General features: G+C 38.5%; 1 protein-coding gene across 2 annotated transcripts in view; it reads right to left on the bottom strand.

Moving 5' to 3' along the window:
- Positions 1 to 27405, bottom strand: part of RFX4 (regulatory factor X4) — an 88988-nt gene that overhangs the window by 13743 nt on the left and 47840 nt on the right. The window contains exons 7-15 of one of the 2 annotated variants that reach the window (XM_071549751.1): positions 26966 to 27043; positions 25033 to 25196; positions 22569 to 22669; positions 20756 to 20814; positions 19038 to 19182; positions 15745 to 15839; positions 13980 to 14097; positions 8042 to 8161; positions 6596 to 6754 (exon numbers count right to left, since the gene is read on the bottom strand). In XM_071549751.1, coding sequence (XP_071405852.1) covers positions 6596 to 6754; positions 8042 to 8161; positions 13980 to 14097; positions 15745 to 15839; positions 19038 to 19182; positions 20756 to 20814; positions 22569 to 22669; positions 25033 to 25196; positions 26966 to 27043 — 1039 coding nt within the window. Of the gene's footprint in view, positions 1 to 6595; positions 6758 to 8041; positions 8162 to 13979; positions 14098 to 15744; positions 15840 to 19037; positions 19183 to 20755; positions 20815 to 22568; positions 22670 to 25032; positions 25197 to 26965; positions 27044 to 27405 lie in introns of both variants that reach the window. The other variant, XM_071549750.1, reaches the window with a different exon arrangement.

A 27405-nucleotide genomic window follows, 5' to 3' on the forward strand; every position in this document is an offset into this window, starting at 1 on the left:
TATAGGCAGTCATGGTTCCTGGAGCTGAAGAAAATTTTTAAGTAAGCCTGCCTTTGCTAAAAGAGTTTATGTGGAAGGCACCAAAACTACTTATGCAGTCACCAAATAGCTTCATTTGAAAACAAGAGAAAAACTGTTTTGAAAATATCAACAAATTGTCTACAGAATATTTTTATGAAACATTTCAATTTCAAAAGGTCAACATGATTTCCTAGTGTTATCTTCCAAAAGAATATTTGAATCTTTGTTTCAAAACAGGCCTAAATTCAAAAGGCAAAAACAAAGAAGAAAGAAAGAAGGACAACAAAGAGGGTGGAAAAACCCAAATACTTATTTTAGGTAATGTTGTTGTTTGGGGGATTTTTTAAATTTTTTTCACTTTACCATAAAAGAGAAGTTTTACTTAGACTTGATTTTAATTTTTTCCCAGAAAAATATTGGCCACTGATACAAAAATCTCACAACCTTCCTAGCTCTAACATGAAGCAGTAATAACAGGGACAAAAGATCCTTTGCATTTTATGTAATATGTTGATTTCAATGGCCCCAGACACTGTGACAATCTCCTTTCCTTTTTCTTTTTTTTTTTTTTTTAATAGTAGGGATCTTGTCACAGTCTGAGGAAACTTAGAGTCCCGGACATCAAGTTGTTTCTTGTGCTCCCTGTGGGAAGTCAAACTCCTTCTTTGGATGAGAAATGCCATTTTTGGCATTCAAATCTATCTGGCAGCCACCTCAGTTCAACTTCAAAATAAGTGGTTGGAGTCTAACAAGCCTTGTGCTTCTCCAGACATCACAGAAACAAATACAGAAAGTTTGTTTTGCACTGGAAGAGTTGTGAATATCTTTGATTCTCCTAAAAGAACTATCTGAGGTACTACAAGATAGTACCTCATGCAGCTGCCCTAAGGAATACTCCCTTTCTTTTGCAGGTTATGGTTTAAATCAAAAGTACATTGGGTTTTACTCTGGATTTACAGAATGACAGAAAATATTTAAAATATCTTTTCCAGAATGTTCTGGGAAATCTATGGTTGTCACAAGTCTCTGCCTTTGTGGAAAAGATACCATTCTTTTTAATGACCTAGACACAAAGACAGAGAGGAAAAATAGAGGATGACAACAGTTTTGCAGACCATGTGTAAGTATGTATCAGATCAACAAGGATACTGGCAGTGTTGTTGTGGGTGGAAATGGAGGAATGAGATAAGTCTGAAAGGTTTTCATAGTTAGCTTTTTAATACCTGCCTATGTCCCAGTCCTCTGATTAATTTCTTCATCTGGTTGCAGAACTAAACTCCAGGACGTGAAGTCTCTTTTAGATATGACTGAACCCAACAGAACTGCTTTTTTGAAATAAGCAAAAACAATAGTGATTGAGCAACAATTTGCTCTGCTTTGTGTTCTGAACATGCAGGGTTTGATTAAAATAAGGAAGTCCATTTATTATCACTCCTTTCTTCTTTTGTCTCTCTTTTTTTTTTTTTAAAGTGATTTTGAGGATACCAAGCAAGAGACCATCTGACCTGTAGGGGAGCCAAATATAAATGGAACTGCCATTAATCTAAGAAGAGCCCTGTTGTTATTGATGCCACCATGTACACCAGTGCAGAAAAAACCCAAAAGTTGCTTCATGAAGCTGCATTTTATATCTGCTTTATGATGGAGTAAATTACCATGAAGGCCCAGCTGAGACCCTCACAGCACTGTGTGTTATGTCTGATAGGAAGCAGTACTGTCAGCCTCAAGCAATCAGAAAACTGGAGTCAGACCCCCATTCTGTCCCCATACAATGAACATATTACCTTACCTACCAGCTTCAGAAAAACTCAAGCCCTTCCATCTGAAGGGGAAAATTGCCTTTACAAATTGGAAGCTTTGACTTTTACACTCTGCATCTATGAGAATTAAACTCTCATTGTTGAACCAGAGCTGATGTTCTTAAATCCTCATGAGTCCAAGAGCTGAAGCTTTAAGAAAAAGACCCAGAGATTTGCTTGACTTATACACACAGATATGTGAGGTGGTAGGTCTATTCAAGTACCCCCAGACCTTTAATACCTAGCCTAGACTTGGAAGAACAATGACCTTCATTGACCATTGCTGACCTGAAGACTTATTTCACACATAGGGTTTTTGAAACGGAACAGTAAACTACATAGTTTACTAACATATTAGGAACTACTTACAATTCAGAATTCAATCTGTGTTGTCTAAAAACAATTGCATTGGCAAATGAGTAATTAAAGCTTTAAGAGGGGTTTTAAGAGAAAACAGCATAATCAGCCACACAGCTATCCCTTTTATTGCAATATTGTTGGAGTTTGGACAATCATTAATCTGGCCTTTGTGATTCAGAAAGGATGGAGACTAATTAGACTTTTAAATGTCTAGTAACCAAACATAAAGTTTTAAATAAAATGTTAGCTGTGTCATGCCAGATGTTCTACCACAGAATGCTACACATAGGATTTACCTTTCTTTTGCTCAGTATTATGTAATTGCAACAGTTTAATTTGCTGGTTTTGCACTGATCACTTGCTGAAGGCAAAAAGGTTAAAATTCATGTTTAATATTTAACTTTTATTGCTAATGCCAAAGGCAAGAAAGAGTTAATGATGACTTAAAACAGGGAGGAGTGCTAATGATAACCAATGGGACTAATTCTCAAGATCTGCAAAGCATTTGCAGTGTTTTACGTCTACCTCATGAAAGACACATAAGAAAATCAATACTTTAAATATACCTTTCCAGAGTAGAGGTTTCTGTTCCAAAATAATCTACCTTTTAATGCCATAGATCTGTATATAAAATAGTTTTATTATATGCAATACATCTTCAGCACTTGCATTCTGAAGTATAGCAATTTCCTATATCTGAGGCATGGCTGTTATTTTGTATTGCTTTGTGTGAATGAACAGTGCATTCCATGATGCAATGGTTAGCAAACTAAAAAGGTAATCAATCCATCTACATGGTGAACATGGGAAACAGAGGTATTACTAATGCCCAAATTAAGACCATGAAATAGCCATATACTCATTTCACCTTAACTAGACCACTACTTGCAATGACAAATTTGGCTCGTGCTACACAAAGATGATTTTCACACTTGCAAAAGTGAGACTGCACCAGACAGTAAGAGTAAAATCCAATTCAATTGAACAAAAGGTTTTAAAACAACCTGAAAATTAAGAGCTGGAAAAAAAAAAGAAGTAAAATAATCAGAAATAGCTTTCTTGCCTAAAAAGTTTTGTTATGGGAAAAACTACATCAAGTTCTACTGCCTGTACTGTGGGAGTAGGCCCTTCCACCATTGTCCCCAAACCATCTTTTTTCTGGTCTGAGACTTCACACTGGCAGACCTTGGCTTTACCAGGACTTATTTGCATACTTACATTGGTAAGTAAAGATCAGGTTCAAGACCACCTGAGGAACTTGAATGTACAGAAGCCTATGGGACCCAGTTAGAGGCATCCCAGAGTCCTGAGGGAATTGGCTGATGTAGTTGCCAAGCCACTCTCCCTGATTTTTGAAAAGTCATGGCAGTCAAGTGAAGCCCCAGGTGACTGAAAAAGGGGAAACATTGTACTCAACTTTAAAAAGGATAAAAAGGAGGACCCTGAGAACTATGGACCTGTCAGCCTCGCCTCTGTGCCTGGGAAGATCATGGAACACTTTCTCCTAGAAGGTATGCTCAGACACATGGAGGGCAGGAAGGTTTTTTGGGACAACCAGTACAACTTCACCAAGGATAAGTGCTGCCTGACCAACCTAGTGATCTTCTATGATGGAGTGACTATATCAGCGGAGAAGGGAAAGGTTACACATGTAATTTCTCTGTCGTTTGTCTTTCTGTAAAGCCTTTGGCATGGTCCCCCACATCATCCTTCTCTGTAAATTGGAGAGAGATGGATTTGGTAAATGGATTGCTAGATGGATAAGAAAGTGACTGAACAGTTGCATCTAGAGGGTAGGGGTCAACAGCTCTGAGTCCTGACGGACATGAGTGACAAGTGGTGTCCCTCAGGGGTCTTTACTGGGACCAGTGTTATTCAGTATCTTAATGACGTTGATAAAGTGATTGAGGGCATCCTCTGCAAATTTGCAGATGACGCCAAGCTGAGTGGTGCAGTTGACACACCTGAAGCATAGGATGTCATCCACAGGAACCTGGACAAGCTTGGGAAGTGGGTCCATGAGAAACTCATGAGATTAAACAAGATCAAGTGCAAGGTATTGCACCTGGGTTGGGGCAACCCTCAGCATCAACACAGGTCAGGGGATGAACAGAATTGAGAACAGCCCTTCCAAGAAGGATTTGGGGATGCTGGTGGGTGAGAGGCTGGACATGACCCAGCCATGTGAGCTGGCAGTCCAGAAAGCTAATTTTGTCCTGGGCTGCATCATAAGCAGTGAGGCCAGCAGGGCAAGGGAGGTGATTCTGCCCCTCTACTCTGCTCTGGTGAGACCTCAATTGGAATGCTGCATCCACCTCTGGGGAAGGACACAGACCTGTTGGAGTGAGTCCAGAGGACGGTCACCAAGATGTTTAGAGGGATAGAATACCTATGAGGAAAGGCTGAGAAAATTTGGATTGTTCAGCCTGGAAAAGAGAAGGCTTCAGGATGACCTAATTGCAGACTTCCAGTACCTTAAAGGAGCCTACAAGAAAGATGGAGAGGGACTTTTTACGGGACAAGGGGGAATGGCTTCAAACTGAAAGACAGTAACTTTAGATTAGATATTAGGAAAAATTCTTTACTGTAAGAGTGGTGAGGCACTGGAAAAAGTTGCTCAGAGAAGCTGTAGATGCCCCATCCCTGGAAATGTTCAAGGCCCTGCTGGATGGGGCTCTGAGCAACCTGGTCTATTGGATGGTGTCCATGCCCATGGCAGGGTGGTGGGAACTAGATGATTTTTAAGTTCCCTTCCAACCTAAATCATTGTGTGATTTGATAAAAAAATTAGAGGGAGCAAATAAAACAGACTGTAATAAAATAATGGACAAGATGAAAAGAAATTGCATTTGTAATGCTTGTGTGAGGCCATTCTCATGCATTACTGATGGGATTCAGGGGAGATACATAAGATCTACACAGTTCCCAGGTCTGTCTAGATACGTGCCTAAGTCAAGTAAGCTGAAAGTGGAAGCACAGATAGGTGACAAAAATCTATTAAAGAAACATTAAATAAACTGTTATATGATAGGCACATAGAGTTATGGTATCTGCAGCCTAAACACAAGTCCTTCAAATCTTCATTCCTATCAATGGCCCTGTGAGGAGTCCTGTGGAGAGCACAATGTTCCTTTCTTTTCTGTTACTTACTTCTGGGTACAGCCCTGTATCATATTAAGTTCTGGAACTGGAACTAACATCACAACAATCTCATGGGACCACAATGCCTACAGAGCAAGTTATCTGCAAAATCAGTGTTTCAACAAGAGTCAAAGATATACACCACCTCCACTGTAGCCTGATCTAAAGCTGTGTGATCACCTCCCATGTCTGGGAATCATGTCTCTTGTCTAACTGTCCTGGGGGTAATACCATCCTATTTCCCTTCTAAATACTGTATTGTCTCCAGCAGTGAGAAAGCCTTAAGTTTTGATGTAGGAACAAATGTTTTAAAATCTCTTTCCACCACAACTATGCATTGTGCTTCCCTGTGGTGCCTTTGAAAACATGAAAACATTTTTCAGAAAGATTGATTAGTTCTACAGCCACTGCCAAATTCTCTAGTGTGGTAAATCATCACTTTATGACATTCTCTCAAGAAGATTTTGTAACTTTTCTAGTACATCACAAGAGTGATAGTTTCCACATTCTGATTATACACCCTTTTCACTGAGAAGCAGCAAAGCTGGAATTTCACTGCCTGAAATGCCTTCTAAAAATCCTTCACATTTCTGCCTTTCTTTCCATGAATTAAGAACACTCTGTCTTTTGATCATATGTGCAGACTGTCCTGCCCACATCCAAAAAGTAATGAGTTTTACATTACAGTACAGAGGATGATGGCCATTTATACAGCCCAAACAAGAAGCTAATTTTATGCTCGTTGTTTTCTGTCAATCCTAGTCACAAGTTTAAAGCTACCTTTACATGCAGATTTTGTTAATCTGTGGGCCCACTAGAACAGAGCAACCTCATGGGTTGCCATAATGGAGTACGAAAGTGAAAGTAGGCTTCAAACATGTAATTCTTAGTCTCTAACATTGACAGATGAAATTTATTGGTGATATGTAAAACATTCCCAAGAGAAACTTACACAGCTAATTAAACATATTTGGGTGTTAAAAATGTTAGAAGATACGCACTTTACTTTCTTTACCTGAATTGGTAGTGATCTGGGATTTTGAAAATCTCAGTAAATATGTGGCTTGATTCCTTCAAGGACATAAAACATTCAAACATCACATCTTTTTCCTGGTAGACTGCACATCATGTTTGGATACAGTGAGAACACATTTCAGGTTTGGGAAGGCTTCTAATATCTTGCAATCCAGTACACCATGTTCTCAGACTCAATTTTGTGTGACCAAGTGCAAAAGCCACCTTCAAGCAGATTTAGCTGCCATAAGGCTACCTACCTGTAGTAGCTGTTATGCCACCATACTCTGGGGACTGATTGCTGATGGGTGATGGGGCAGAGGGCACCTCCACTAAGGTGGTGGATTTAGCTGGGGAGAACGGCGCTGGGGATGAGGTTGGAGGAGCTGCTTCACTCAGAATAATTTCTTCTTGTATTTCTGCTGCAGAATGAGAGAGAAATCAGAAAACATGGCTAAAGGTGTACTCAAGGAACACTAAGAAACTTCAAGAAATTAATGCAAATGGTTAAACTCTGTAGAATGTATTTCCAGAAATAAATAGCAGGAGCCACAAATCTTTGAAAGAAATACTTCTGTAACATTCAGCATTACAACTCTCAGTGTACCTTCATAAGGCCTCTCACAGGAAAGTACTGGTTTTACTATTGTATAGATAGGAAGCTCGTGCATGGACAGCTTAGGGCTTCTATTCCTGTAACGTACGATTACATATCTAACATTAGGAGTCCACCCTGAGTTAGGCACTCCTACAGCTTCTGGAGACACTGGAAAGAAACAGGAATCTCCAGGAACATTGGAATATCCAGGGGATTCCAGTAGCTTTTGGTCATGATCTTCTTTCTTTGTTGATTAAAGACAATGATATTCTAAATGGTTTTAGCTGCTAAAGGTATGTAGAAAATATACAAGGATAAGCAACTTATTTGTCAAAACCCAAGAGGCTATGGCAATGAATTAAATTCAAGTCTTTAACCACATAGAAGATATTACTCTAACCACTGAAATGGTCTTCTTCCCATAAATCTACAGGGTGACAAATTAAGCCACAGCTAAAATGGAGAATGAAGCTTTCCAGAGGTGACAGAGAGGTTTACCTTGCCAAAAGTAATGTGAGATGCAAGGAAGGGAAATTACTGTAACTCTCATGACAAGGTGTTGCCCAGAGTAGAAAGACTAAAGGCTGCCTCTGCTTCCTTCTGTTCTGACAAGGCAGTGCAAAGTGGGGCAGGACTCAGAATCTCCTTCTGTACAGACACTCAGAACATAAGTGTACCAGAAAAAATAGCTTAGGGGTTTGTCTTTTCTCACTTCTGCTATCTCTTCCTCTTATTTAGACTGGTACAAATCCACTGATATCAGTGACTTTATTAACACTGGATCCACTGAAATGCAATTTTGGCTTAGGCAGATTAACTAAGGTAAAAGGTACAGTACAAAAAATTCTTACTGAAACATCAAATGCGTGCTTAGGAATGGGGTTTCAGACATTCAGAGTGACAGTAGGAAGTGGGCAGGTCTCCTACAGAATGTATTAACCAGGGACACCTCTCAAATGATTTATTTCACATCACAATAGAAATGAAAACCCCTTTGCTTCTAGACAAGCCTCAGTGGGTTAGATAAGGATAAAGAAATGTCCTCACATAGAAAATAGAGAAACCAGTGGAATAAAATAACAAATGACAGATAAAAGAACTAACTCACCTGTGCTTCCTTCTCCTTTCATTGCCCTCATTAACTCATTAGCTTTCTCCTGACAATGGAGTGATTCTAGCAGGTACAATACGTAGTCATCAAACATCAAGTGAATAAGGTGAAAAGACCCTGGTAATAAAGTGAACAAACAAAAAAGCCATTGACTGTCTCAATACACTCATTAAACCAATTATTACAGTGCTCAACACAAACAGTACTGAGTAGGACTGCCTCCGTATATTACTGCCACTGAAGTATCTCTTACGCGAGGTAAGAGAGGTCAAAGTAAAACTGGTGAGTAGCAAACTCTGTTCATTCCTGGATTTATACAGGCTTCTACAACCAGTGGTGGTCTAGGGTGCAATAAATCCACCCAGCAGACAGCTAGAACTTGATGGGTTTTTCTCCTACATTAGCATGGAATGTCAATTTTGACAATTGCCCTACAGTGTAATTGTTTCCTTTTATCTAAAGGATTAGATATAGTTTGCTGTCAGAAGTAAACTCACGAACTGGCTGCCTTAGTGACACATCCTGGAATGAATTTTCTCAACTACCTGTTCCAAAGAAATGAGAGACTAATCAATAGGAAAGTGGAAACAGCCTTCCAAACCTCCTTATGGTATCTCCCCTGTGCATTACCTGGACTGGATGAGATATCCATTAACTGTCAAACAGTATCAGCAATTCTAGATGTCTTAAAAGGAAAGATTTGTGCCAAAGCTTTGCTCTGGCACACTTCTACTACACTAACTTCTCCTAATTATCAGTTTGAGTCATATCAGCAGCATAACATTTGGCCTGTTTCTGTGCTAAACTCTGGGGATGTCTCAACTGCCATCACACAAATGTGAAAAACATAAGGGCTAAAGGAATTAAAGGAAGAAGAATATGGACCAAAGGATATGTGGGGTATGGAGTCAAAAAACACTATGAAAATTAATAGTAAAATGGGATTATATAGACAGCTATCTGCCATAAATCCTCAAGTAAGATTTGAATACAGATGGAGAACTTGCTAATGTTACAGATGGAGAACTTGCTGATGCTCTGGACTAGAGTAACAGAAATGACATTTAATAGCATGCTATAAGAAGAAGTCCTGCTCTTGGAAATTTATATCATCATTTGGTTTATATAATTCCATGTAGAAACAGAAATATTAATACTGCTGCACTGGTGTAACCACACTTAGAATATTGCATATAAGTTTAGTCACCCATGTTCAAGAGAAATTAGTAAAAGTTGAAACTTCTATGGAGAAGATTACCAGAAGGATGTGGGCAATGGATAATAAATTTTAAATGACTAAAAATGCATGGCTGGCTTCATTTTGCAGAAATGAAGTTTGTTGCTTCCCACAATTTATAAAGAAGGATACATATCTGGTATGGTGAGCAAATGTTTGCCCTAGAGCACAAGCAGCCACAGGAAAAAAAGTGGTATCTAAGAAGAGGCTATAGGTGCATTTCAGGGGAAAGTGAGAGAAGAAAAGCATCAGAGCTGAGACATTGTGTGGTGCCCTCCTGAAAGGACTAACACCCATTTGCGGGGGAGGACTGACAAGTATCAAGTTGGAGTATGGTCAGTTTAAGCAATAGACTCCATGATATGAAGTACCTGTGATAGCTCCAGACAGGACTTTATCATACAGTGGGGTTTTTTGAAAGCTCCTGTGTTTATTTATATTTGCATGGGATATTTAAAACATATTTGTATAAGTCACTAAATGACTCTGACAAGTACAAGTACAGTCAGGTTAAAATAGTACCCTGTGCAGCAGCTTGCTTAAACCAGAGAAAGATCATCAGCTGAGACAGAGATCAACTACTGCCAGACAAAAAACAAAACAAAATGAAACAAAACCCAAAAAAACCCCCACAAAACAAACAAACAAAGCAAAACCCTCATTTGGATGTATTCCTTTGGAAACTCCATTACTACAGTTGAGGAGAAATACTTCCATGGGAAAAAGATCAAACAAGTTTCAAATGCAATCAAATTTCATGACTGGTTTCTTCACAGCAAAGGCTTATCTTATACATTAGCTTTTATCACAAGGAAGCATAACTAACTTCCCCTACTCCAACTTCTGTACTCGAGCATACTGTTCAAGGGCAAAAGTGGTTTGAAAGATGGTACACCCTTATTCAGTTCTAGCTGGCAATGTAGCTTTCAAAGAGACTCTGAGCATGTTTTTTTTCTTTGTCACCTGAATGGTCTTTGTGTTTCATTCTCTCAATACATGCCTGCATGGCTTCTGTCCTCACTGACACAAGCTGAGCACACACCCTGGGAGATGAACATGGGCCTCTGTGCTGTTGGGCAAGGCAGTGCAGAAAAAGGACATAGTGACTGCAACACCTTTGGTATGAGGAGGAAATCTTTGGCTGCTGGTGAACCTGAAGCATCCAGTTCTTCCTTTGTTTCATGTGACAATGCAAATCAAAATGGCAACAAGTTTCCCTAGGCTTTCAAGGGTTAATAGTGGAGATCTTAACTACTGCAGAGAACATGTTTTTAGAAATATTCTGGGTTTGAAGTCTTGTTAAATAAAACAGTATTCAATTTAGCAGTGGAATAAGGACAGTAGACAGGGCTGATCACTTTGTTATTGACCTAGGATTTCCCCAGTGGAAACCTAGATTATCAGGAATCTCCACAAAATCCTCACTCTTCTTCTTCAAGGTAAGAAAAACAGGACAAAATTCTGGCAAATTTCATGTGGTGGTATAAAGCTCAAAGACCTTACTCCGGTTTCATTAAAAATAAAAAATAAAATCAGTGAAGTTGCTTGTAGCTTCATAAAAATCCTTGGAAGTGTGAACCCTAAACACTGTAATGGTAGCAAGCAAATGACAGGAACCCAAGATTTGCTATTTTAAAAACTGTGCTTGCTTTTGGGGGGTCTAGTGCTTTATTTTGAAGACTTGGTGTTGGCAATACTGAATGCAGCACTTAAAAACACACTCCAGTGCCCTTGTCACTCTTTTGAATTTCTCTCTTCCTCTCCTATTATTTCTCCCACTGCGTATTTTTAAACTCTGCATAGAGCTTTTGAGCCCAGAATTTGCGTGAAAGACACCAGACAAACAAGTTTTTCGTACTGAATGAATGCAATATTTTTACATTTCTAAGTGAGTCAAATCAAATATAAGCTAGAGTCTGAAACCAGTATCAGGGCATCCATTTCAGCCTCAGAGTAAATGGCTACTCACCATGATACATCATAGTACGTTCTGTGTTTGCAAGCTACTGTTTCTCACAAGAACTCTGGTTCTTTCAAGTGTATCTTTAAATACTTAAATGGATCCAGCTGTGGCCAGCAAACAAACTACTTTTTAGGAAAAGGTAAGAAGTCATTCAAAAGACTATAGTTACAATGATAAATAGCATTTGGCTCTACTTTTCAAGAGTTAACAAAAATCATACCAATCATTACCTAGCTAAGGCACAGTAAGTATCAACAGCTGTTAAGAGCTATTAAGAGATATAGCAATGTAAGTAGCAAAACAGCAGTGAGATTTTCAGGAGAAAATCATGGAGCTTCCATTACCAATTAGTTACTTTATACACTGGGTGCATTACCCAAACACTGCCACCAGCCGTGCCTTTGATATGCATAGGCAGGAAGGAGGGAACGAGTCGAGCAGGGAGAAAAAGAGGGAGCAGGAATCACAGAATCACAGACTATTCCGAGTTGGAAGGGACCCACAAGGATTATCGTGTCCAACTCTTAAGTCAATGGCCCATACGGGGGACTGAACCCATGACCTTGGCGAGAGAGAGGCTTTTTTTTCTGCCAGGGATTGTTTCAACCTGCCTATGCCACCCTGGTTAAAAGCTCTGCAGAATCGAATCTTTGTGCCAGTCACTCTAGTGCCAGATATTCCCACTTCCTTGGTGGTCTAAGCACCAAAATGTGACAGGTGAAAGAGAATTATCTTTGATTTTACTTTTTATAGATTTCTGAGTTTGATGAAAATCACAAAACGTCTCAGCTTCACACTGAGCATGATTATTTGTTTTTTTTTTAAAACTCCTGAGTTGACTATCAAATTGAGAAGCAGTTATTGATCCAGTTCTAATTATAACCACATGCTATGAAAACCAAGTCAACTATGGCCAGTACATGATTTTCCTGACTGTAGTTACATGTAAACATATCAAATTAGTGTTCAAAGGTGCCTGCCCATACAAGAAGAAAACTCATGCATTTCTACACACAGATGTACTCAGAAATGCACACCCCCTCCCAACCCCCCCCAAAAAAAACTCAGCAGAGCAGTTAAAAGTTATCCAAAAAAGAGATAAATTCAAATGCTAAATTTGTAAGAGAGACAACAGGTAAGTTATTCTGGTAAATATGTTGTAGTGGGTCCTGAGAATAATTCTCAATCTTCTCATTTTCTCACTATTTAGCAAGTTCATAAATGTTTCCATTAGTAAGTAAGAAATCACAGCTGAGGATCTTTGTACAGACCATCCAGGCAACTGATGGTGGTCTAATAACTCTGAAACAAGAGAATGCTTGATTAGGTTACAAACATATCCTGAACAGAAATAAAAGTAACATTGTAATGTGCATTTTAGTAGCAATAATGAATCCTTAGGAGCAGTTTAAAGTCAGGATTGAATGAGAAACAGTATAATCTCAACACTGCACTAATGCAGAATGTTTTTTCATTTGTTCCCTACCAGTGTCTTTCACAGGTCAGGACTATGTCTGCTCAGAGAAGTGCTGCAACCCATGGTTCTACAAAATGAAATTCAGTGTTTCTTCAGTACTCATGCAAAGGGATCTTTGAACACTGAGGGAAATTATACTGTTAAGCAATATCAGCTACTTTTGTGCCCACAGTAAAAGAAAAAACCAAAGTAACTCAAGGAGCAAATGAGTCCTAGAGGAGATGGAAAACAGATGTGACCAGGATACTAGTGCTGAAAACACCAGCTATCAGATGGAATTGTGAACACCTTGGGGACACACACTATCCTGGTGTCTAATGATGACTCACTAATACCTGTTTGGAAAAGTCTTTTACAATGGGAATGAAAGTCCTTTCAGATTAAAATATAAATAAGTTATTTTAAAAAATGGTATCTGTAATAAATATAAAAATATGTTATATAAATATAATATTGTGCCTATCTGACAGTATCTGAATTTATGCTGTTAGATAGTTTTAAAAGCATAAACGACATCAAAGCTCAGCTGGCGGAAAACCTTGCAGTTATTCAATTCAGTGTTCATATAAAATCATTCTTTATTGATGTACTAACATAGTCAGACAAATGTGCATTTAGAAAAACCATCCCTCATGCAATATGTGGTCCCAAGTGACTGTGAATGTTCACACTCATAATACAACAATCTGAACTGTTTGTATCCCAGGACAAAGCCCCATTTCAAACTCTGTGGAGAAGCAAGATGGTTTTTCATTTAAAAAGTAAAAACCTAGTTTTCCATCCTGAATGAATTCTTAAAAAAAGGATAAGAATCTCTCCAGATTATAGAAAACTGGTCATTTTGCAAAGACCAGTTTCGAATGCTATGTCCTTTAAAAGGAAAGCTGGGAAAAGTGGTTCGCTGGGAAGCTTTTCATCCACTTCAGCACAAAGTCATCTCCCGTGGCACAACAGAGTGGTTTGGGTAACCAGACTCACTTTGTGCTGAAGTGCACTGAGGAACGCTCCTGTAATTGACTCCTCCAGCTGCCCTGGGACTCATCACTGACACTACTGGCAAACAGCAAACAGAAGGAAGTGCCAATGTTTTCAGCTCCCCTGGCTAGATCTTAAAGACAGACATCTGTCTGAGCATTATTTCCAAATGTCAGTAACCCAAACTCATTTTTTAACAGAGCCTTGGACATGTGAAAACTGGTTATGTTTCCACAGCTTTTTTTGACTGTGGCATGCAATTATTACAACAAAATCAAAGTACCAAAGCTGGGTGCACTGTGCAAAGTCATGTCCCGAATCACTCGAGTGCCAAAACAGGACCACATCAGGAGGAACTGCTGAGCTACTTTCTTCAAAGAGCCTTGTCTCTTGGCAGCTACCTGCAAGAAGACAGATATGTCTGACATGGAAAAACTTATATTTTGACCAGCATGATGCACATATCCATCTTCTCCTCTTATACTTAAAATCTACTTATTATCTTCACATTAAATAATACACTACTAATTACTAAAATCCAAACTCAAAATGGCCTTAGACAGAAAAATACCACATAAACATATATAGCCTTCAGAAAGAGGAAATATTAAAGTATTATTCAAGGCTGGATCCCCTTTATAAATGATGTAAGGAGTGTAAAAAAAATTGCTCCAGTCTTCATCTTAACCTAATTACTTACGTGTTTGTTCTTGCTTCCTAGTCAAGGAAGCAATTTATAATCAATAACGATTGATCTACACCGAAATTTTTTATTAATATTTCAATTAAGATTTAATATTGAGTAAAAATGCTTCTTGAACTCAGAATCCCAGAATCATGGAATATTCTGAGCTGGAAAGGGAATTCGCCAGTCAAATTCTTAGCCCAGTACAGGACCACCCCCAAGAGTCACATCATGTGCCCAAGAGTATTGTCCATAAAGTTTTTTGTTCCTTCATGTTTTTATTTTTATAAATCTACTTAGTCATTTTACTAAGAAAGCACACTTTGGGCTTTAACTCTTCAAAAATTTGTTTACTATAGCCATACGGGAGTTAAAGAATTAGGTTCACACAATCAACTATTAAAATTCATATCAAGTTCTTCATTACAATTAACAGTCATGGTCTGAATTTCAAATTGCATTCCATTGACTAGAAGAAAAGTTCCACAAAACAATCAAAGTATTTCAAGAAATCCTGGGAATTATCTGTTGTTTTCTGTATGGTCCTTTTGCAGCAGAGAGAGTGGCAGTACATTTTGCTTTGTTTTGTTTTTACTTCTGAGCTCTGCTGAGAGTTGGATGCAATGATCCTTGTGAGTCCCTTCCAACTCAGTATATTCGATGATTCTGTGAACTGAAATGAAGAGTTGAACTTCTAATAGAACATCTTAACATGAAGTACTGTTAGTGACAGAAGTTGAAATAGTCAGTCATATATTTTCATACTCTATGTAAAATTCTAGGGGTCCCTGTTTGCTTTTGAAAATATGTTTTAAAACTCTGTTAGTAGGTTTCTACATGCAATTAAACTAAAATAAAAGTTCTTGGTAACCCAAATAAATTCAAAAGGCAACATAGCTGTGCCCTTGATTGAATGGAAATGTAGACCTTCATCCTTACATTTGATTTTCCATAAATGAAGTAGCTAGCCTAAATATCCTTTTCATTAGAATCTTAAAAGACCAAATTATGCTTTTATTTGCACTATGTCATTAGGACAACTCTGACTCTCAATGAATTTCTCTGTGCCTCTGAAATATTGATTTGACTGGAAACCTCAACCCTGTTCATTCTTGAATACCATTTTTGGGATAAAATAAACAAGCTCAAAATAAAGCAGAATCCTGAATGTGAGCAAATCTCCATGAAAACTAATGAGATTTTTGTCCACAGCTGCTTTGCTCTGGCTTATTACCAATACTTACCTCTCTTGTTCTTTTATTTTATTTTTTCTCTGTCGTATTTTTTTATTTTTAAAATCCACGACCTGAATAGATCTCATAATGCACATCAGTAATTCAGGCCCTCTCTCCTGCTTACCAACCTTTACAACACATCTGTCCACCATGGAATCCAGCCACTCGATGTACGACTCAATGGGGGACTGCTCCTCCAAAAGGTGATCAAACTCCTGATACACTGGCAGACAAAACAAAGCAACAGCCCACCTCAGTACTTGGATTCTGTTTTGAACAAATCACAAAAAGCTGTGAATAGAATCACAAGTCTACTGTGTTTTTTACAATAGATTGTGTAACTGTAACAAATGCATCTTCCTCAGTGCTGACCCAAAAAGTTTGCCTGGTCTCTTGTCTTGTTTCTACTGAAAGTGATGCTGTCATTGAAAGTTGTATTTTCATGGGAACGCATCAGAACATAATTTTTAAAAGTAGTACTTTGATTTTTCAGCTGTCTGGCGTGTCCGGAAGTGAAATGTTTATGGTGTTCTCTATGGAGAGTGAGAAAGTAGCCCTTAACCCTAGAGATTAGAAAATGTCATATGTGAAATTAATTTAGAAATGCATAAAGAATCCTGTAGGCACCAAGTGGATGAGTACTGTTGATAGGACGCTCAAGTGTATAATGCTTTAGTTGCAAAAACATGATTTAAGTGCTGTAAATCATCTCTTTGTGCGTGCGTGCACGCGCGCGCACACACACACACACACACACACACACACACACACAATTGCCATAAACTTCTACTTCTTCAAAACAACTTACTATCAATGCAGAAATGCTATACTTATTATGAAGAAGAGATGCAAAAAAACCCCTGTATACTTTTTAACCTTTTCCAAATACAGATATTAATATTTTAATTAAAAAAGTAAAAACAAGTCGTTCAAGTGCAGCCTTTAAAACTGAAAGTCTTGTTTATTTAGGAGAACCAATGTCTGGAAGACAAAGAATCACGTGTTTTGACACCTTAAAAAAAACTATTCTTCAACTCAGCTTAGATAAAAGGCACAGTAAGTCAAGAAAGATACTTTCTACCCGCTGTGTTACAGGATGATTTCAATGTGCTACACATTTCCATTTATGCTTAATTATAAATTACAGAAGGAAGGAATTTCCCACCATAGGAAAAAATGAAGGAGAAAAACTTTGAGATGATAGCCAGAGATATGAGCCAGGGAGGGTATCCGACAATAAAGCAAAGAAATCCTCCTGGGTCTCTTAAGTTGGATCAGCAAGATGAGCAGGAATGTATTTGCTTCACACCTGACTACGACTTTGTTTAACTTAGACTTGCAAAGGCTGAGTTGTCAGCAACATTAGTCAGCGAAAGAAGGGAAATAATGATGTTTGGGCCACCCTTATCTTCCTTCATCATTTTATTGAATGGGGAACCTCCCTTTATCCAGAACAGAATCACAGAGGAATCTAAATGTTGTCTCCTTACCTGAGTATTTGTCTGGACAAAAATTGCCTGATACAACAGATGAAGTAATTCCTATGCTGTGCAAAGAGGGGAGCAAGAACGGAAAAACAAATCAGTTGCCTGCTTTGCTGCTGGAGCAATGCAACTGTGTACAACAACCTATTTGAGAAAAGTAAATTTTTAGCCTTTTAGTGACTGTTAAAAATACCTCAACAGGATCTGAGAAAGAGGGAATAAAGAAGTCATGTCAGACATAGCTACCCCAGCAGAACAGTAATGAGACTATCTTATACCCAATGATTTTGATCTGTTTCTCTCTAAGCTCGTTTATAGGCTTATAAACATGTTTGCTTTTCCAGTTACAGTATCTGGCAATTGTGCTTTCTTGATTATTAGTACCAAGAAAGTGAAAGCAGACCTTAAGTCCCTGTCATATAAGTCATATAGAGTGTAGTCTTTAAAAGCATCAAAGATGGGGGAAAAAATCTAAGTTCTAGAATAATCTCTTTATGTACATAAATATCTCAGTGGAATCCCATCTCATGATGAACTCGTATTAAATTACCATTTATGAGTAACTGCTTATTCGACTACATGGGCCTAAAATATGGAAAAACTTGCTCAAATCCATTGGCATTGAGTGAAGACTGTTGCTGCCGCTAGGAAGTATAACTTTGGGAACTCTCTTTTTTAGACAGTGGGAGGATGCTGGATATATATTGAAAACTGAACGGATAACACAAGGATGCACCCAGCTTCTGGACTTCAGTCTTGCTATGTGCTACGTCCTCTGCTGCCCTGTCAAGTTTCTATCTCCTCAAAAGGGAAGAGGACAGTAGCAGGAAATGAAGTAAGGATTAAGAAGGAGAGGAAGGAGTATAAAACACCTCTCACTGTAAAACAGAGGTAATAGAGAATGCAAGACCTGTTCCTGTACCAAGGAGAAGATTTCCAGTGTTAACACAGTGGGATGACTGCCAAAGTCAACACTGTAGGGGCCAGTGTACATGTGACAGTGTCACCTCTGCTCTTGCCAGCCACTCACTGCAAGAGTTACTCCACTAGCAGACCTACCCTTGCTGGGCTGCCCCAAGTGGTTGCCTGGGCTGCACCTCGTTAAAGTTGGTGCTGGATAGAATATGACTGGGCATCTTCAGGAGAGAGGTGGCAACATCAGGTGGGTTCACAGGAAAGTGAGGTTATGAACAATGCTAAAGGCAAAGAAAGCTCTGTTGCCTCAGAGCAGCAGAACTCAGTGTGCTTCCTGTCGCACCTAAGCATGCAACTATGCAACACTTGCTGGATTATGGAAGGTATATTTAATATTTGCAAAAGATCTTTGATTCTAAAAGCAATTTGCCAATATCTCAAAAGTCACTTTTAAGTCCATGCCCTTCACTATACCAGGCAGAAGCTAAACTGGCCAAGGAGATTGTTTGATATGGGACTTCTACTTACTCCTAAAAGTTCAGGGTGAAAGCTTACCCCATCAGATGATCTTGTTTATGAAAATACTGTGTGAAAAGGAGCTTTTTATAAAGAAGTTTACAAGGAATGCAAATACACAGCCAAGATGTGTCCAAAGACTTCAAAAGACATTTCTCCTGCAATTCTATAGCAGGAAAGATCGGACTTTCACAGGTTAAATGGTTCGATCATAGATTTAGTTTTCTCAAGTTCATGGGAAAAAATCCTCCTGAATTTGGGTGCAAGTTTTGGTGCCATTGGCTGTTCTGGATATTAGAAAAGCACTCATTAATGGAAGAGTGCCCAGATCTATGTCTCAAAACAAGGCCTTGACAGGACTTTGCCTTACATTTTGATAAATGTCTCTGTGTTTATCCTAAGTCTGCAAGCAAACCAATGTCTGCAAAAAAATGTTACTTTCTCTGAGTTTTGTTTGCAGCAGAAAACCAAGTTCACCTGGTTTTATTTAAAAGTTCTGCTCTTACATTGTATGATGAGCTTTCTGTGTTCGTCCCGTGAGTCCTCCATAGTATAGAGGGTTTGTTTGGTAATGCTATTCAGATCCACATTCCTCCAGTCCTCCAGCATTTGAAATGTGATGTCTGCACTGTGGATCACTGTTCTTGATGCCTGTAATCCAATCCAATCTATTCATTAGTTCATGCTTTATTAGGTTAAAAAATAGGCTTTATCCCCTTTTACGCTTCTTTAACTAGGCTCACTAAGTTGATCCTCCTCATGGACCCCCACCCACCAGCTTGATCTCTTATGGATATTACAGGGCCCTCTAACAAGAGAACTCTCAAGTAATTTTGCCTACTTTAATCAACTAAAAATATTTTGATTGCATCCCCCACAAACCCTAATGAGCAGCACTAATCTGATGCTGCCATTGATGGACCACTCAATCTCTAACAGCTCTGTTGGTTTCCATGGCAAGTTTCAGTTCAAAACAAGAAAGCAACAAGAAAAGTCAAGCCACAACCAAACAAACCCCCTCAGGTTTACACCCTCCCCTCTCCCAAACTATGAACTCTCATTCTTCCCTCAGCTACATGAAAAGGTTAAAGCTCGTTTCTCTCCTTCTGAGGTCTGTCTTGTCTGGTTGAGACAGGGATCTGCTGTTGGTAATGAGGAGAATGGACTGAGAGGAAAGGAAGTGACACAAGGTCATGGTCATATAACCTACAATGGATCTCTGTAAGTTAAGCAGAGATGATAACCCACACTAAAGTTATCAGCTTCCCCAAGGAACTGATGCACTTGAAGAGTCCTTCACATAAGTAAACTGTTTGATCCCAGGTCTGATGCAGAAGGTTGTGGTTTCTTTATCTTGATTCCTCTGAATCTCTGTGGACTTCAAAGTACAGTGATGATCCACCATATCTGGAGAAAGGTAGCACTGGTATCTCTGCCTCCACCATGACAATAATGGAGGAAAAAAACTTACAAAAAATTTCTTGCAGGTGTGGGCTTTTTACCCCCAGAGCTTCTTCCTGTGGGATTCAGCTCTCACAGGTTTACCACAGGGTGTTTGATACCCCTTCCAAAAGTGAAACTTTCAGTGTAAGAGAGAAAACAAACTATCCTCTCCAAGGCCTGGATGATAAGTTAATTAATTAAATGCATTCTCCCACTTTTTATAATACACAGAATTTGGCCTTGTGACTTTTTGATAGGTAATTGTGATATGAACTGGTATAAGCCAAACACCTCAGAGCAGGTTACGTATTCACTTGCTATGGTTACAAAAACATGTCTATTTAAAACCCCAACAGATCAGCTGCTTTGTTTTTACTAATTTGCATTTGATTTATATTGTAGAATTAGACTTGGAATTCATTGTTGCGCAGATAGAAATTTTTCTTGTTTTGCTATTGGCCTTCTACAAACTGCACTGAAACCAATGGAATGTCTCTTACTTATTTCATGGAAATGAACCATCTCTTCAAATTAAATAATAGTTTTGTTTCATGAAAGCACCCTGCTGGATTTAATAATCAGGAGTTGTCAGTTGTCTAGAAAAACATTTTTCACTGTTACTTTTTGATTTTGTAAAGATGGTCACAATAAATACAGGATAATACAAACTGCTAATGTGATCTCGTTCTCTCTGAATAGAGTCCAACCCATCAATTGATAAAATTTTTCAAAACATCAGTAAAAATGGCATTCATCAAACTTGAGTAACTGAAATATTTACTTGGCAGAGATGATTTAGTGACGTCTGTCTTCGGAGTATTTGTGAGAATCTTCTGGACACTGCAGGAAAGAAGAGATACATATTTACATACTGTGTTAAATGAATAAATTTACTTCTGAAAGTATTAAATTAAAACAAGAACAAAATAAAACAAACAAAAAAAAATCCAGTTTCCTGTGTAAAATTGTGGCTACATAAAATTCACTCAAATAACTGAGTTTTCATTTAATTTAAACCCTGACCTAAAACCTTAAATCTGGATGCTGATCAGTTTTACATAGGCATATTACAAGCCATGATTTATAGATGCTGTGAATAATGAGATGACAAGAGGAACATAGAGGACAATGGAAGAGCTTTGCTTTTCCAGCATAGCAAATTTTCTCTTGCTACACAAAGGAACTGAAGACCAGAAAGAACTATTTAATGGGAAGAAAAATGTTGCTGCAAGAACAAGTGGGCATAAAATAAAGCTAGCTACCTTATGTGTGAAAATGAGAAAAGGTTGCTAAATCGTAATGCAAACAAGTTTTGGAGGTGTCTTTCGACTGAATTAATAGGAACTAAACTCTGATACAGTTTCAGGTATTATTTGATCAAAGTTTCTGAAAGCAATTGCATATTGTACTAATACCTTGTGGACTAAGATGGCCCAGGAGGTACTTGCCAGTCCTCTGCTCCCACTTGAGCACTTTGCAAGTGGACCTTATATTAAGATATTTCCTATACTTTTAAAATGCTATATTGTGCATTTTTTGTCTGAAACCTGTGACTCAGAAACTGCAAAGATGACCAAAGCTTGCCATTACTCCTGTCAGTACCTCCACTGGCTGTGTACACTATCGCAAATTCTGATAAGGAGGTAACAACTGCAAAAGCAACAAAGGCTCATGCAAAAGGCAGGACGCACACAGTATTTTCCTTATATCAAAATCACCAGACTTGAAGATAAATCTAAAGAGATGTTAGATGTGGCCACAGCGTCTTCCCTCCATACTGTACATAGTATGGAGTAGACAGTGCACCATCGATCTCTTTCCCTCTGCCTATAAGATTGGAAAAGATTTTGCTGCTGAAGATTCTCATTTTGAACTGACAAAGATGTCATACAGCATATTCTCAGTTCTGACTTTGTTTGATTTTTTAAAATAAATCAGTAAACAATTCAACCCCCCCCCTAAAATTAGTTGTTCCAACTTAGATCCTGACTGTTCTCAGTAAAATATACACCTAATTTTCCACGCTGATCAAAATAGTTAATCCTTCTCCTAAATTAGTTTTTTTTCTTTTAACTTCGTGGTGTGGAATTTAGTGCTCATGAAAGGCAAAGAATTGAGAACCGTGAAATAAAGCAGGCTTTATCAATAGGTGATGTGCACTGCAGGCATCTACAAAGCACGTCTGAAAAGGACTAGTGCCCTTTCCTGTGGTGACAGGGTAATTTGATCGCCTTCATTTCTAACTCTGGCACTATTTTGAGTAAGGGCCTCAAGCTGTATTCAAATTCTGCTAGCCTAAAGGTTTGTTTAATAATTTTCTTTGCCTAATATCATCCCTAACATTTGCTTACTATAAACAAAATTAATTTCTTATCAGAATCCACAAGAAAGGAAATTTCTCATTTTGAGCAGTGCCTCATTTCACTAAATGAGATTGGTTCTCATGAACAAGTGGAGAGTGTAAGCGAACGCAAGATCCATAATGATGACGGGTTTTAATTCCTGAAAGAATACTAGTCTCACTTCCATTTAATTTGTAATCAATAAACACTGTACATCTCAGTTTAACAGATGGGAGATTGAACAATACATACATTCAAATTTGATATTTCGTAGGTTTTCTGGCAAATCATGGAGAGCTACTTTCAGCCACTCATCCAGTTGCTTTGCAAACTTTCGGATCACCTGTGTCAAACTGAAAAAAGGAATCAATACATCAGAACATGTTTCCTCTGTGCATTATACTACAAAATCTAAACATAGGAAGACCATGAACCATTTATTTACAACTCATTATTATACAGAGTAGTTAACATAGTTTGTAGGCATGAAGTAAAACTTCTGAAACTTGTGAAAACTTTTGCAGGAAAAGCAAAACATAACATCATGATCAAAACCTCACAAAGAATGAAGGTCTCTGTATGGCACTGCTTTGATACTTACTTGAAATAAAATCATTCTTACTTGAAATAAAATCATTCCTACTCTGTATAAATAAAAAAGCATAACTGTTTAAAGAAGACAATAGATCAAGCTTTGGATTTCAGCTCAGCTGTGCCCACATTTATACAGATGTACACAGGGATACTCAAGTGGAGCAACAATCAGCTATGCTGCAGGCCAGAGCCATTGAGGGGGAGATGATTATGGTGGGGAGGAATTTTCAGTGCCAAGCCGACACAGGTGGGGGAAAACAGGCTGGAGCAGGACCTGCCTGCTTGGCTCTGGACAGGACTGGAGCTCTCCCAAACAAGTGAGATTCCTCTCTTCTCCCTTGTTACCCCTTCCTGATGATTCCATCATTTCCTATTAAACTTTGTAGGATGGTCATTCCACCCTTCTTGAAATCCTCAGAATAAAATGACAGTTTCCTGAGCAGTTGCAGAGTGTTGTGCAGGGAACCCTAACAGCTGGGTCTGGCAGAGGAAGCTGCACTGCTTTTAACAATACTAGAGAGACACAAATGAGAGAGAGGAAAGATACAAGGAACTTTCCCTCTTTCAACCAGTAATCTTGTTCTGTTTGTACTTCTAACACAGTGCACTGAGAACAGAGTGGCAAAATAAACATGGCCATAGGCCTGCTCTGCTCCACAAAGACACCTAAAGAGGAAAAGGGATGGATGATAACTGCTACGCTCACTAAAAAGTGGCTTTTCTGGATAGCCAGAATTTGTTCCCAGAAAGTATCTCAGAGGATTCTGGCTGAGTCAGCAAGATTTCCTTCAGGAGCTTCCATTGCAACGAGACCCTTCTTCACCCCCTCCAGTGCAGGCTATGGCTTAATAGCCACAATCTGGCCCTTTATATGCATTACAAAAGTCTATATTCACACTCAAGTCTCCCCTTATTTGCTATGAAAGAACTAAGCAGCTTGAGAAAAGGACTGCTGTTCTGTTTAATCCTTTCAATGAAATAGATTTGGGGAGGGGAGAGGAAAAGTCTGTAAAAATGTACATGTCTTATCAAGAGAAGCCCGTGCTTGTAACAGATTTCTTATGTAAAAATTACTTTGCCTGTACTTTAGCAGTCATGAAATTCACATAAGAGAGCAGAACAACATTTTCCATGATTAGAGACACTTTAAAATTTTGGAGGCTAAATATACAGCGTCAAGAAGAAACATCTAGAGCAATATTCTTAACAAATTACTCAATGTCAGAAGCACATCAGTCAAATAATACTAAAGATGTACAAAAACATCTGGGAAAAGATCGTTTCCTGATACACATATTAGGAAAACACACAAGGGAAACACATTAACTGCACTCAGTGATTACATTTTTTGCTATGGACTGTTGATCTTTTTCCTGCTTTGCCTATATAAACAAGACTTCTTGGACTCATGTGAACCCCAGGTAGGAAGAGAACAGCTGAAATCTACCACCTGGGAAAAGTCAATTTAGATTTAAAATGAAGATGGCAAATACTTCTTAAATTAAGTGATCCTAAACCAATCATGCTTCTGTTCTTCATAGGATAGTATTTAAATTCAATCAGCTTGTTCAAGTTTTCACAAATATGATTTTATACTCCTGGCAAATGAAATAACAATTGGGTTCCTAGAGTGTATACAGAGACAAATGCTTAGGTTGCAGTGCCTGCATATGTGTGTAATTATTTACAAACAGAGCAGTCAGGCCACCTTCTCTTGTAGTGATGATTCAGAACAGTCATGTTTTTATCCCAGACTAGGAGAAAAGTGTCAGAAATTTTCAGAAGACAGCAGGGTGCTCTGCAACTTGCAGACTTCTGACACTCCCTGAAAGCTGGGACAAAACGATCAGCCAAATGTTAAGAAACCAAGAAGAAGGTGGTATCCTTCATCCCACAAAAACTTCTAATCCTCCAAGTTTTTCATAATACAATTCTTGTTAAAATCTGAACATTTAATGAGGAACACTTAAGCTCTTCAACTCCTTTCAATTGACTCTGTGATTTAAACTCAGAAAATGGGTGGCAGCAAGCAGATTTCTGAGAAGTGATGTCATCACTGAAGAAAAGACATGTAACAAGGACAGCTGAGCTAGAAAGGGTCAGTGCTGTGAGCTGTACTGACCTGTCAGGTAAGGCTTGTAGTACTGTTGGCATCAAAACTCCGGAAATTGCCTTGTAAAGAATTGAATCACAAACTCCCACTATATTCACTACAGTTGAAGAACCCAATACAGGCAGCATATGAGGAGGCATCCCTTGCCAAAAGTGCAGAAGAAAACTTTGAACCTGCAATCATGAGAATAAGCAGGGATGTTTAAATTAAAATAATCAAAGGCCACAAACACCCTTTCCTTGAAATGAACCTGCTTACATAGTATTTGTTTTAGCCCCAGAGCTGGTCTGAGGCTGTTGCAACACAGGCAAGGCATATTACTTAACTAGACCCGCTCAAACTGTAACACAGTGCAGAGCGGGGTAATCAACCAAGGGGTGAGGAGGCACTGAGCTGGTAACAGGATGTCTTTATGTTACTACAGCAGAGAGACCCATGGGAACCACCATATTTTTACTTTCCATCAGTGGCTGGTGAGTGTAAATCTTTGGCTTCCACATATCAAGCCTTTTTCCCTCTCTTTGCTCTCTGACCCTGTATACAAAGGAATGCAATCTAGGGTTTGGTGTAGTAAAGAAGAGGAGGATAGCACATGGCTTACAGGGGTCAATATATCATTTTATGTCTTCATTTTGGAATGAAACACTACACTTTTGGATTTCTTCTTTCCTTCACTATGAAGGAAAGAGGCAAAAAAATGGAGAAAGACAAAAAAAAAGAAAATAGGGAGGAGAATTCAGACACAGTAAAATATACCTCTGAAAAATTTAATTTATGAAATAAAGGTGTTATTCAGAGAATGATAAGATTAGTTCCACAGGGGTCAGAACACCATCATTTATGAATAATAACCTGCATGCAATCTGTAGTGAAGTAAATAACCACACCAGCTGCAGCATTCATATATTTTTACTGATCAGTCCCTTCCCCACCACTGGTCATGATAAACAGATTCCCTAACAAAATATGGCATTCTGCTCTTAAGAAAGTATTCTGAGGCTCACCCAGCCAAATCTCCACATATTTTTCTCACATGGAAGTTTCTAGACTGGGGGCAATGGTGCAAAACCAGCTTTAAACCAGAAAAGTCTGAGAATTAAACAGTGAGATGAAGAAAAGCAGGGAATTTCTTCCCGTTGTTCAGAAGACAGAGGCAAAAGGCCCATTTTCTTTAATTTATTTTCCAGGACCTGAATATCATGTTTGAATCAGGTCCTCAGCATCTATACAGTCAGATTTGTGTTCTTGGATTAAAAGCCTTCTTCTGTGTAATATAAAACTGCTTGCATTCCATTAAAATTTTTTTTCAGCTCTAATTATGTCTGCATGCACTGCCAGAAGATCCTGAGATTCAGTCACAGATACAAGCCTTACCCATCTCTAATAGATGGTATGAGCTGTTGAGCAATGTCTGTGTTCCTAGCTGCACTGAAGTACAACTGGACAACTGGAGACTTCAGCTACAGCTGTCTGGGATATCTGGGAGGCTGCAAGCCCCCCATCACTCTGTGTCATTGTTAACAGACCAGCAGAGCCCACCATTTTCACTGTGGCACGTGCCCTGGCTCTGTGCTGAACTCTGAGAGGAATTCCTTCAAACTGCTCAGTCCCCAAAAAAACCTTTGAAAAGTTGTGGTGGACACACCTTAAGCTGTAAGAACTGGATTGTCCAACTTCTTGTAAGGGGATATTGCTACCTTAATCCTGCTGGAGAACAGGGGGACAAAAACATTTACATTTATTTTGTTCCTCTAACTCACAGTGTTGTGAGATTTAGTGCCATCGGTCATGTATTATATACTCAAGTATAGCTATTGTTCATTGCACATGAAAAGGATTGACCACCAGAACTGTAAATCTGTAATATCACACACAAAATAGAGTCTCAGATCCATTAATACCTTACATATCATTAAACTACAACTGTAGTTTCTAACCATACCTCATCAAAGTTTGCTCTTATTACAGTGTCTAATATCCTCTGACAGTGAGTCCTATACATCATAATAAAGGTAGAAACCTGAAAAAAATGAGGGAGACACACAAAAGATCATTCTACTTTAAGAAACCTACTTTTAAAAAATCAGAATACAAAGCACAGAAAAAGTAAGTTTTTCTTATCTTATCCGTGCACAACTGCAAAATTAATGAAATCAGTTAGAGCCTAGTTAGATTAGTTAGGTTAGCTATAAAATAAGTTTTCATCTTAAAAGTAAATTCTCCCTTTGAATTCATGGATTTTTCTATGTCAATGGGGATTCTTCAAATGTGAGAGAAGCAAAAAGCCTCAGTGAGATCAAAGACGAGAATGTGGCCCTAATTAGGACATAAAGAACTATAAAACCCTATTCTTTTGTCCACTTTACATTGATACTATACACG

This window comes from Pithys albifrons, chromosome 3 (genome assembly GCF_047495875.1).
Source record: "Pithys albifrons albifrons isolate INPA30051 chromosome 3, PitAlb_v1, whole genome shotgun sequence".
NCBI lineage: Eukaryota > Metazoa > Chordata > Aves > Passeriformes > Thamnophilidae > Pithys > Pithys albifrons.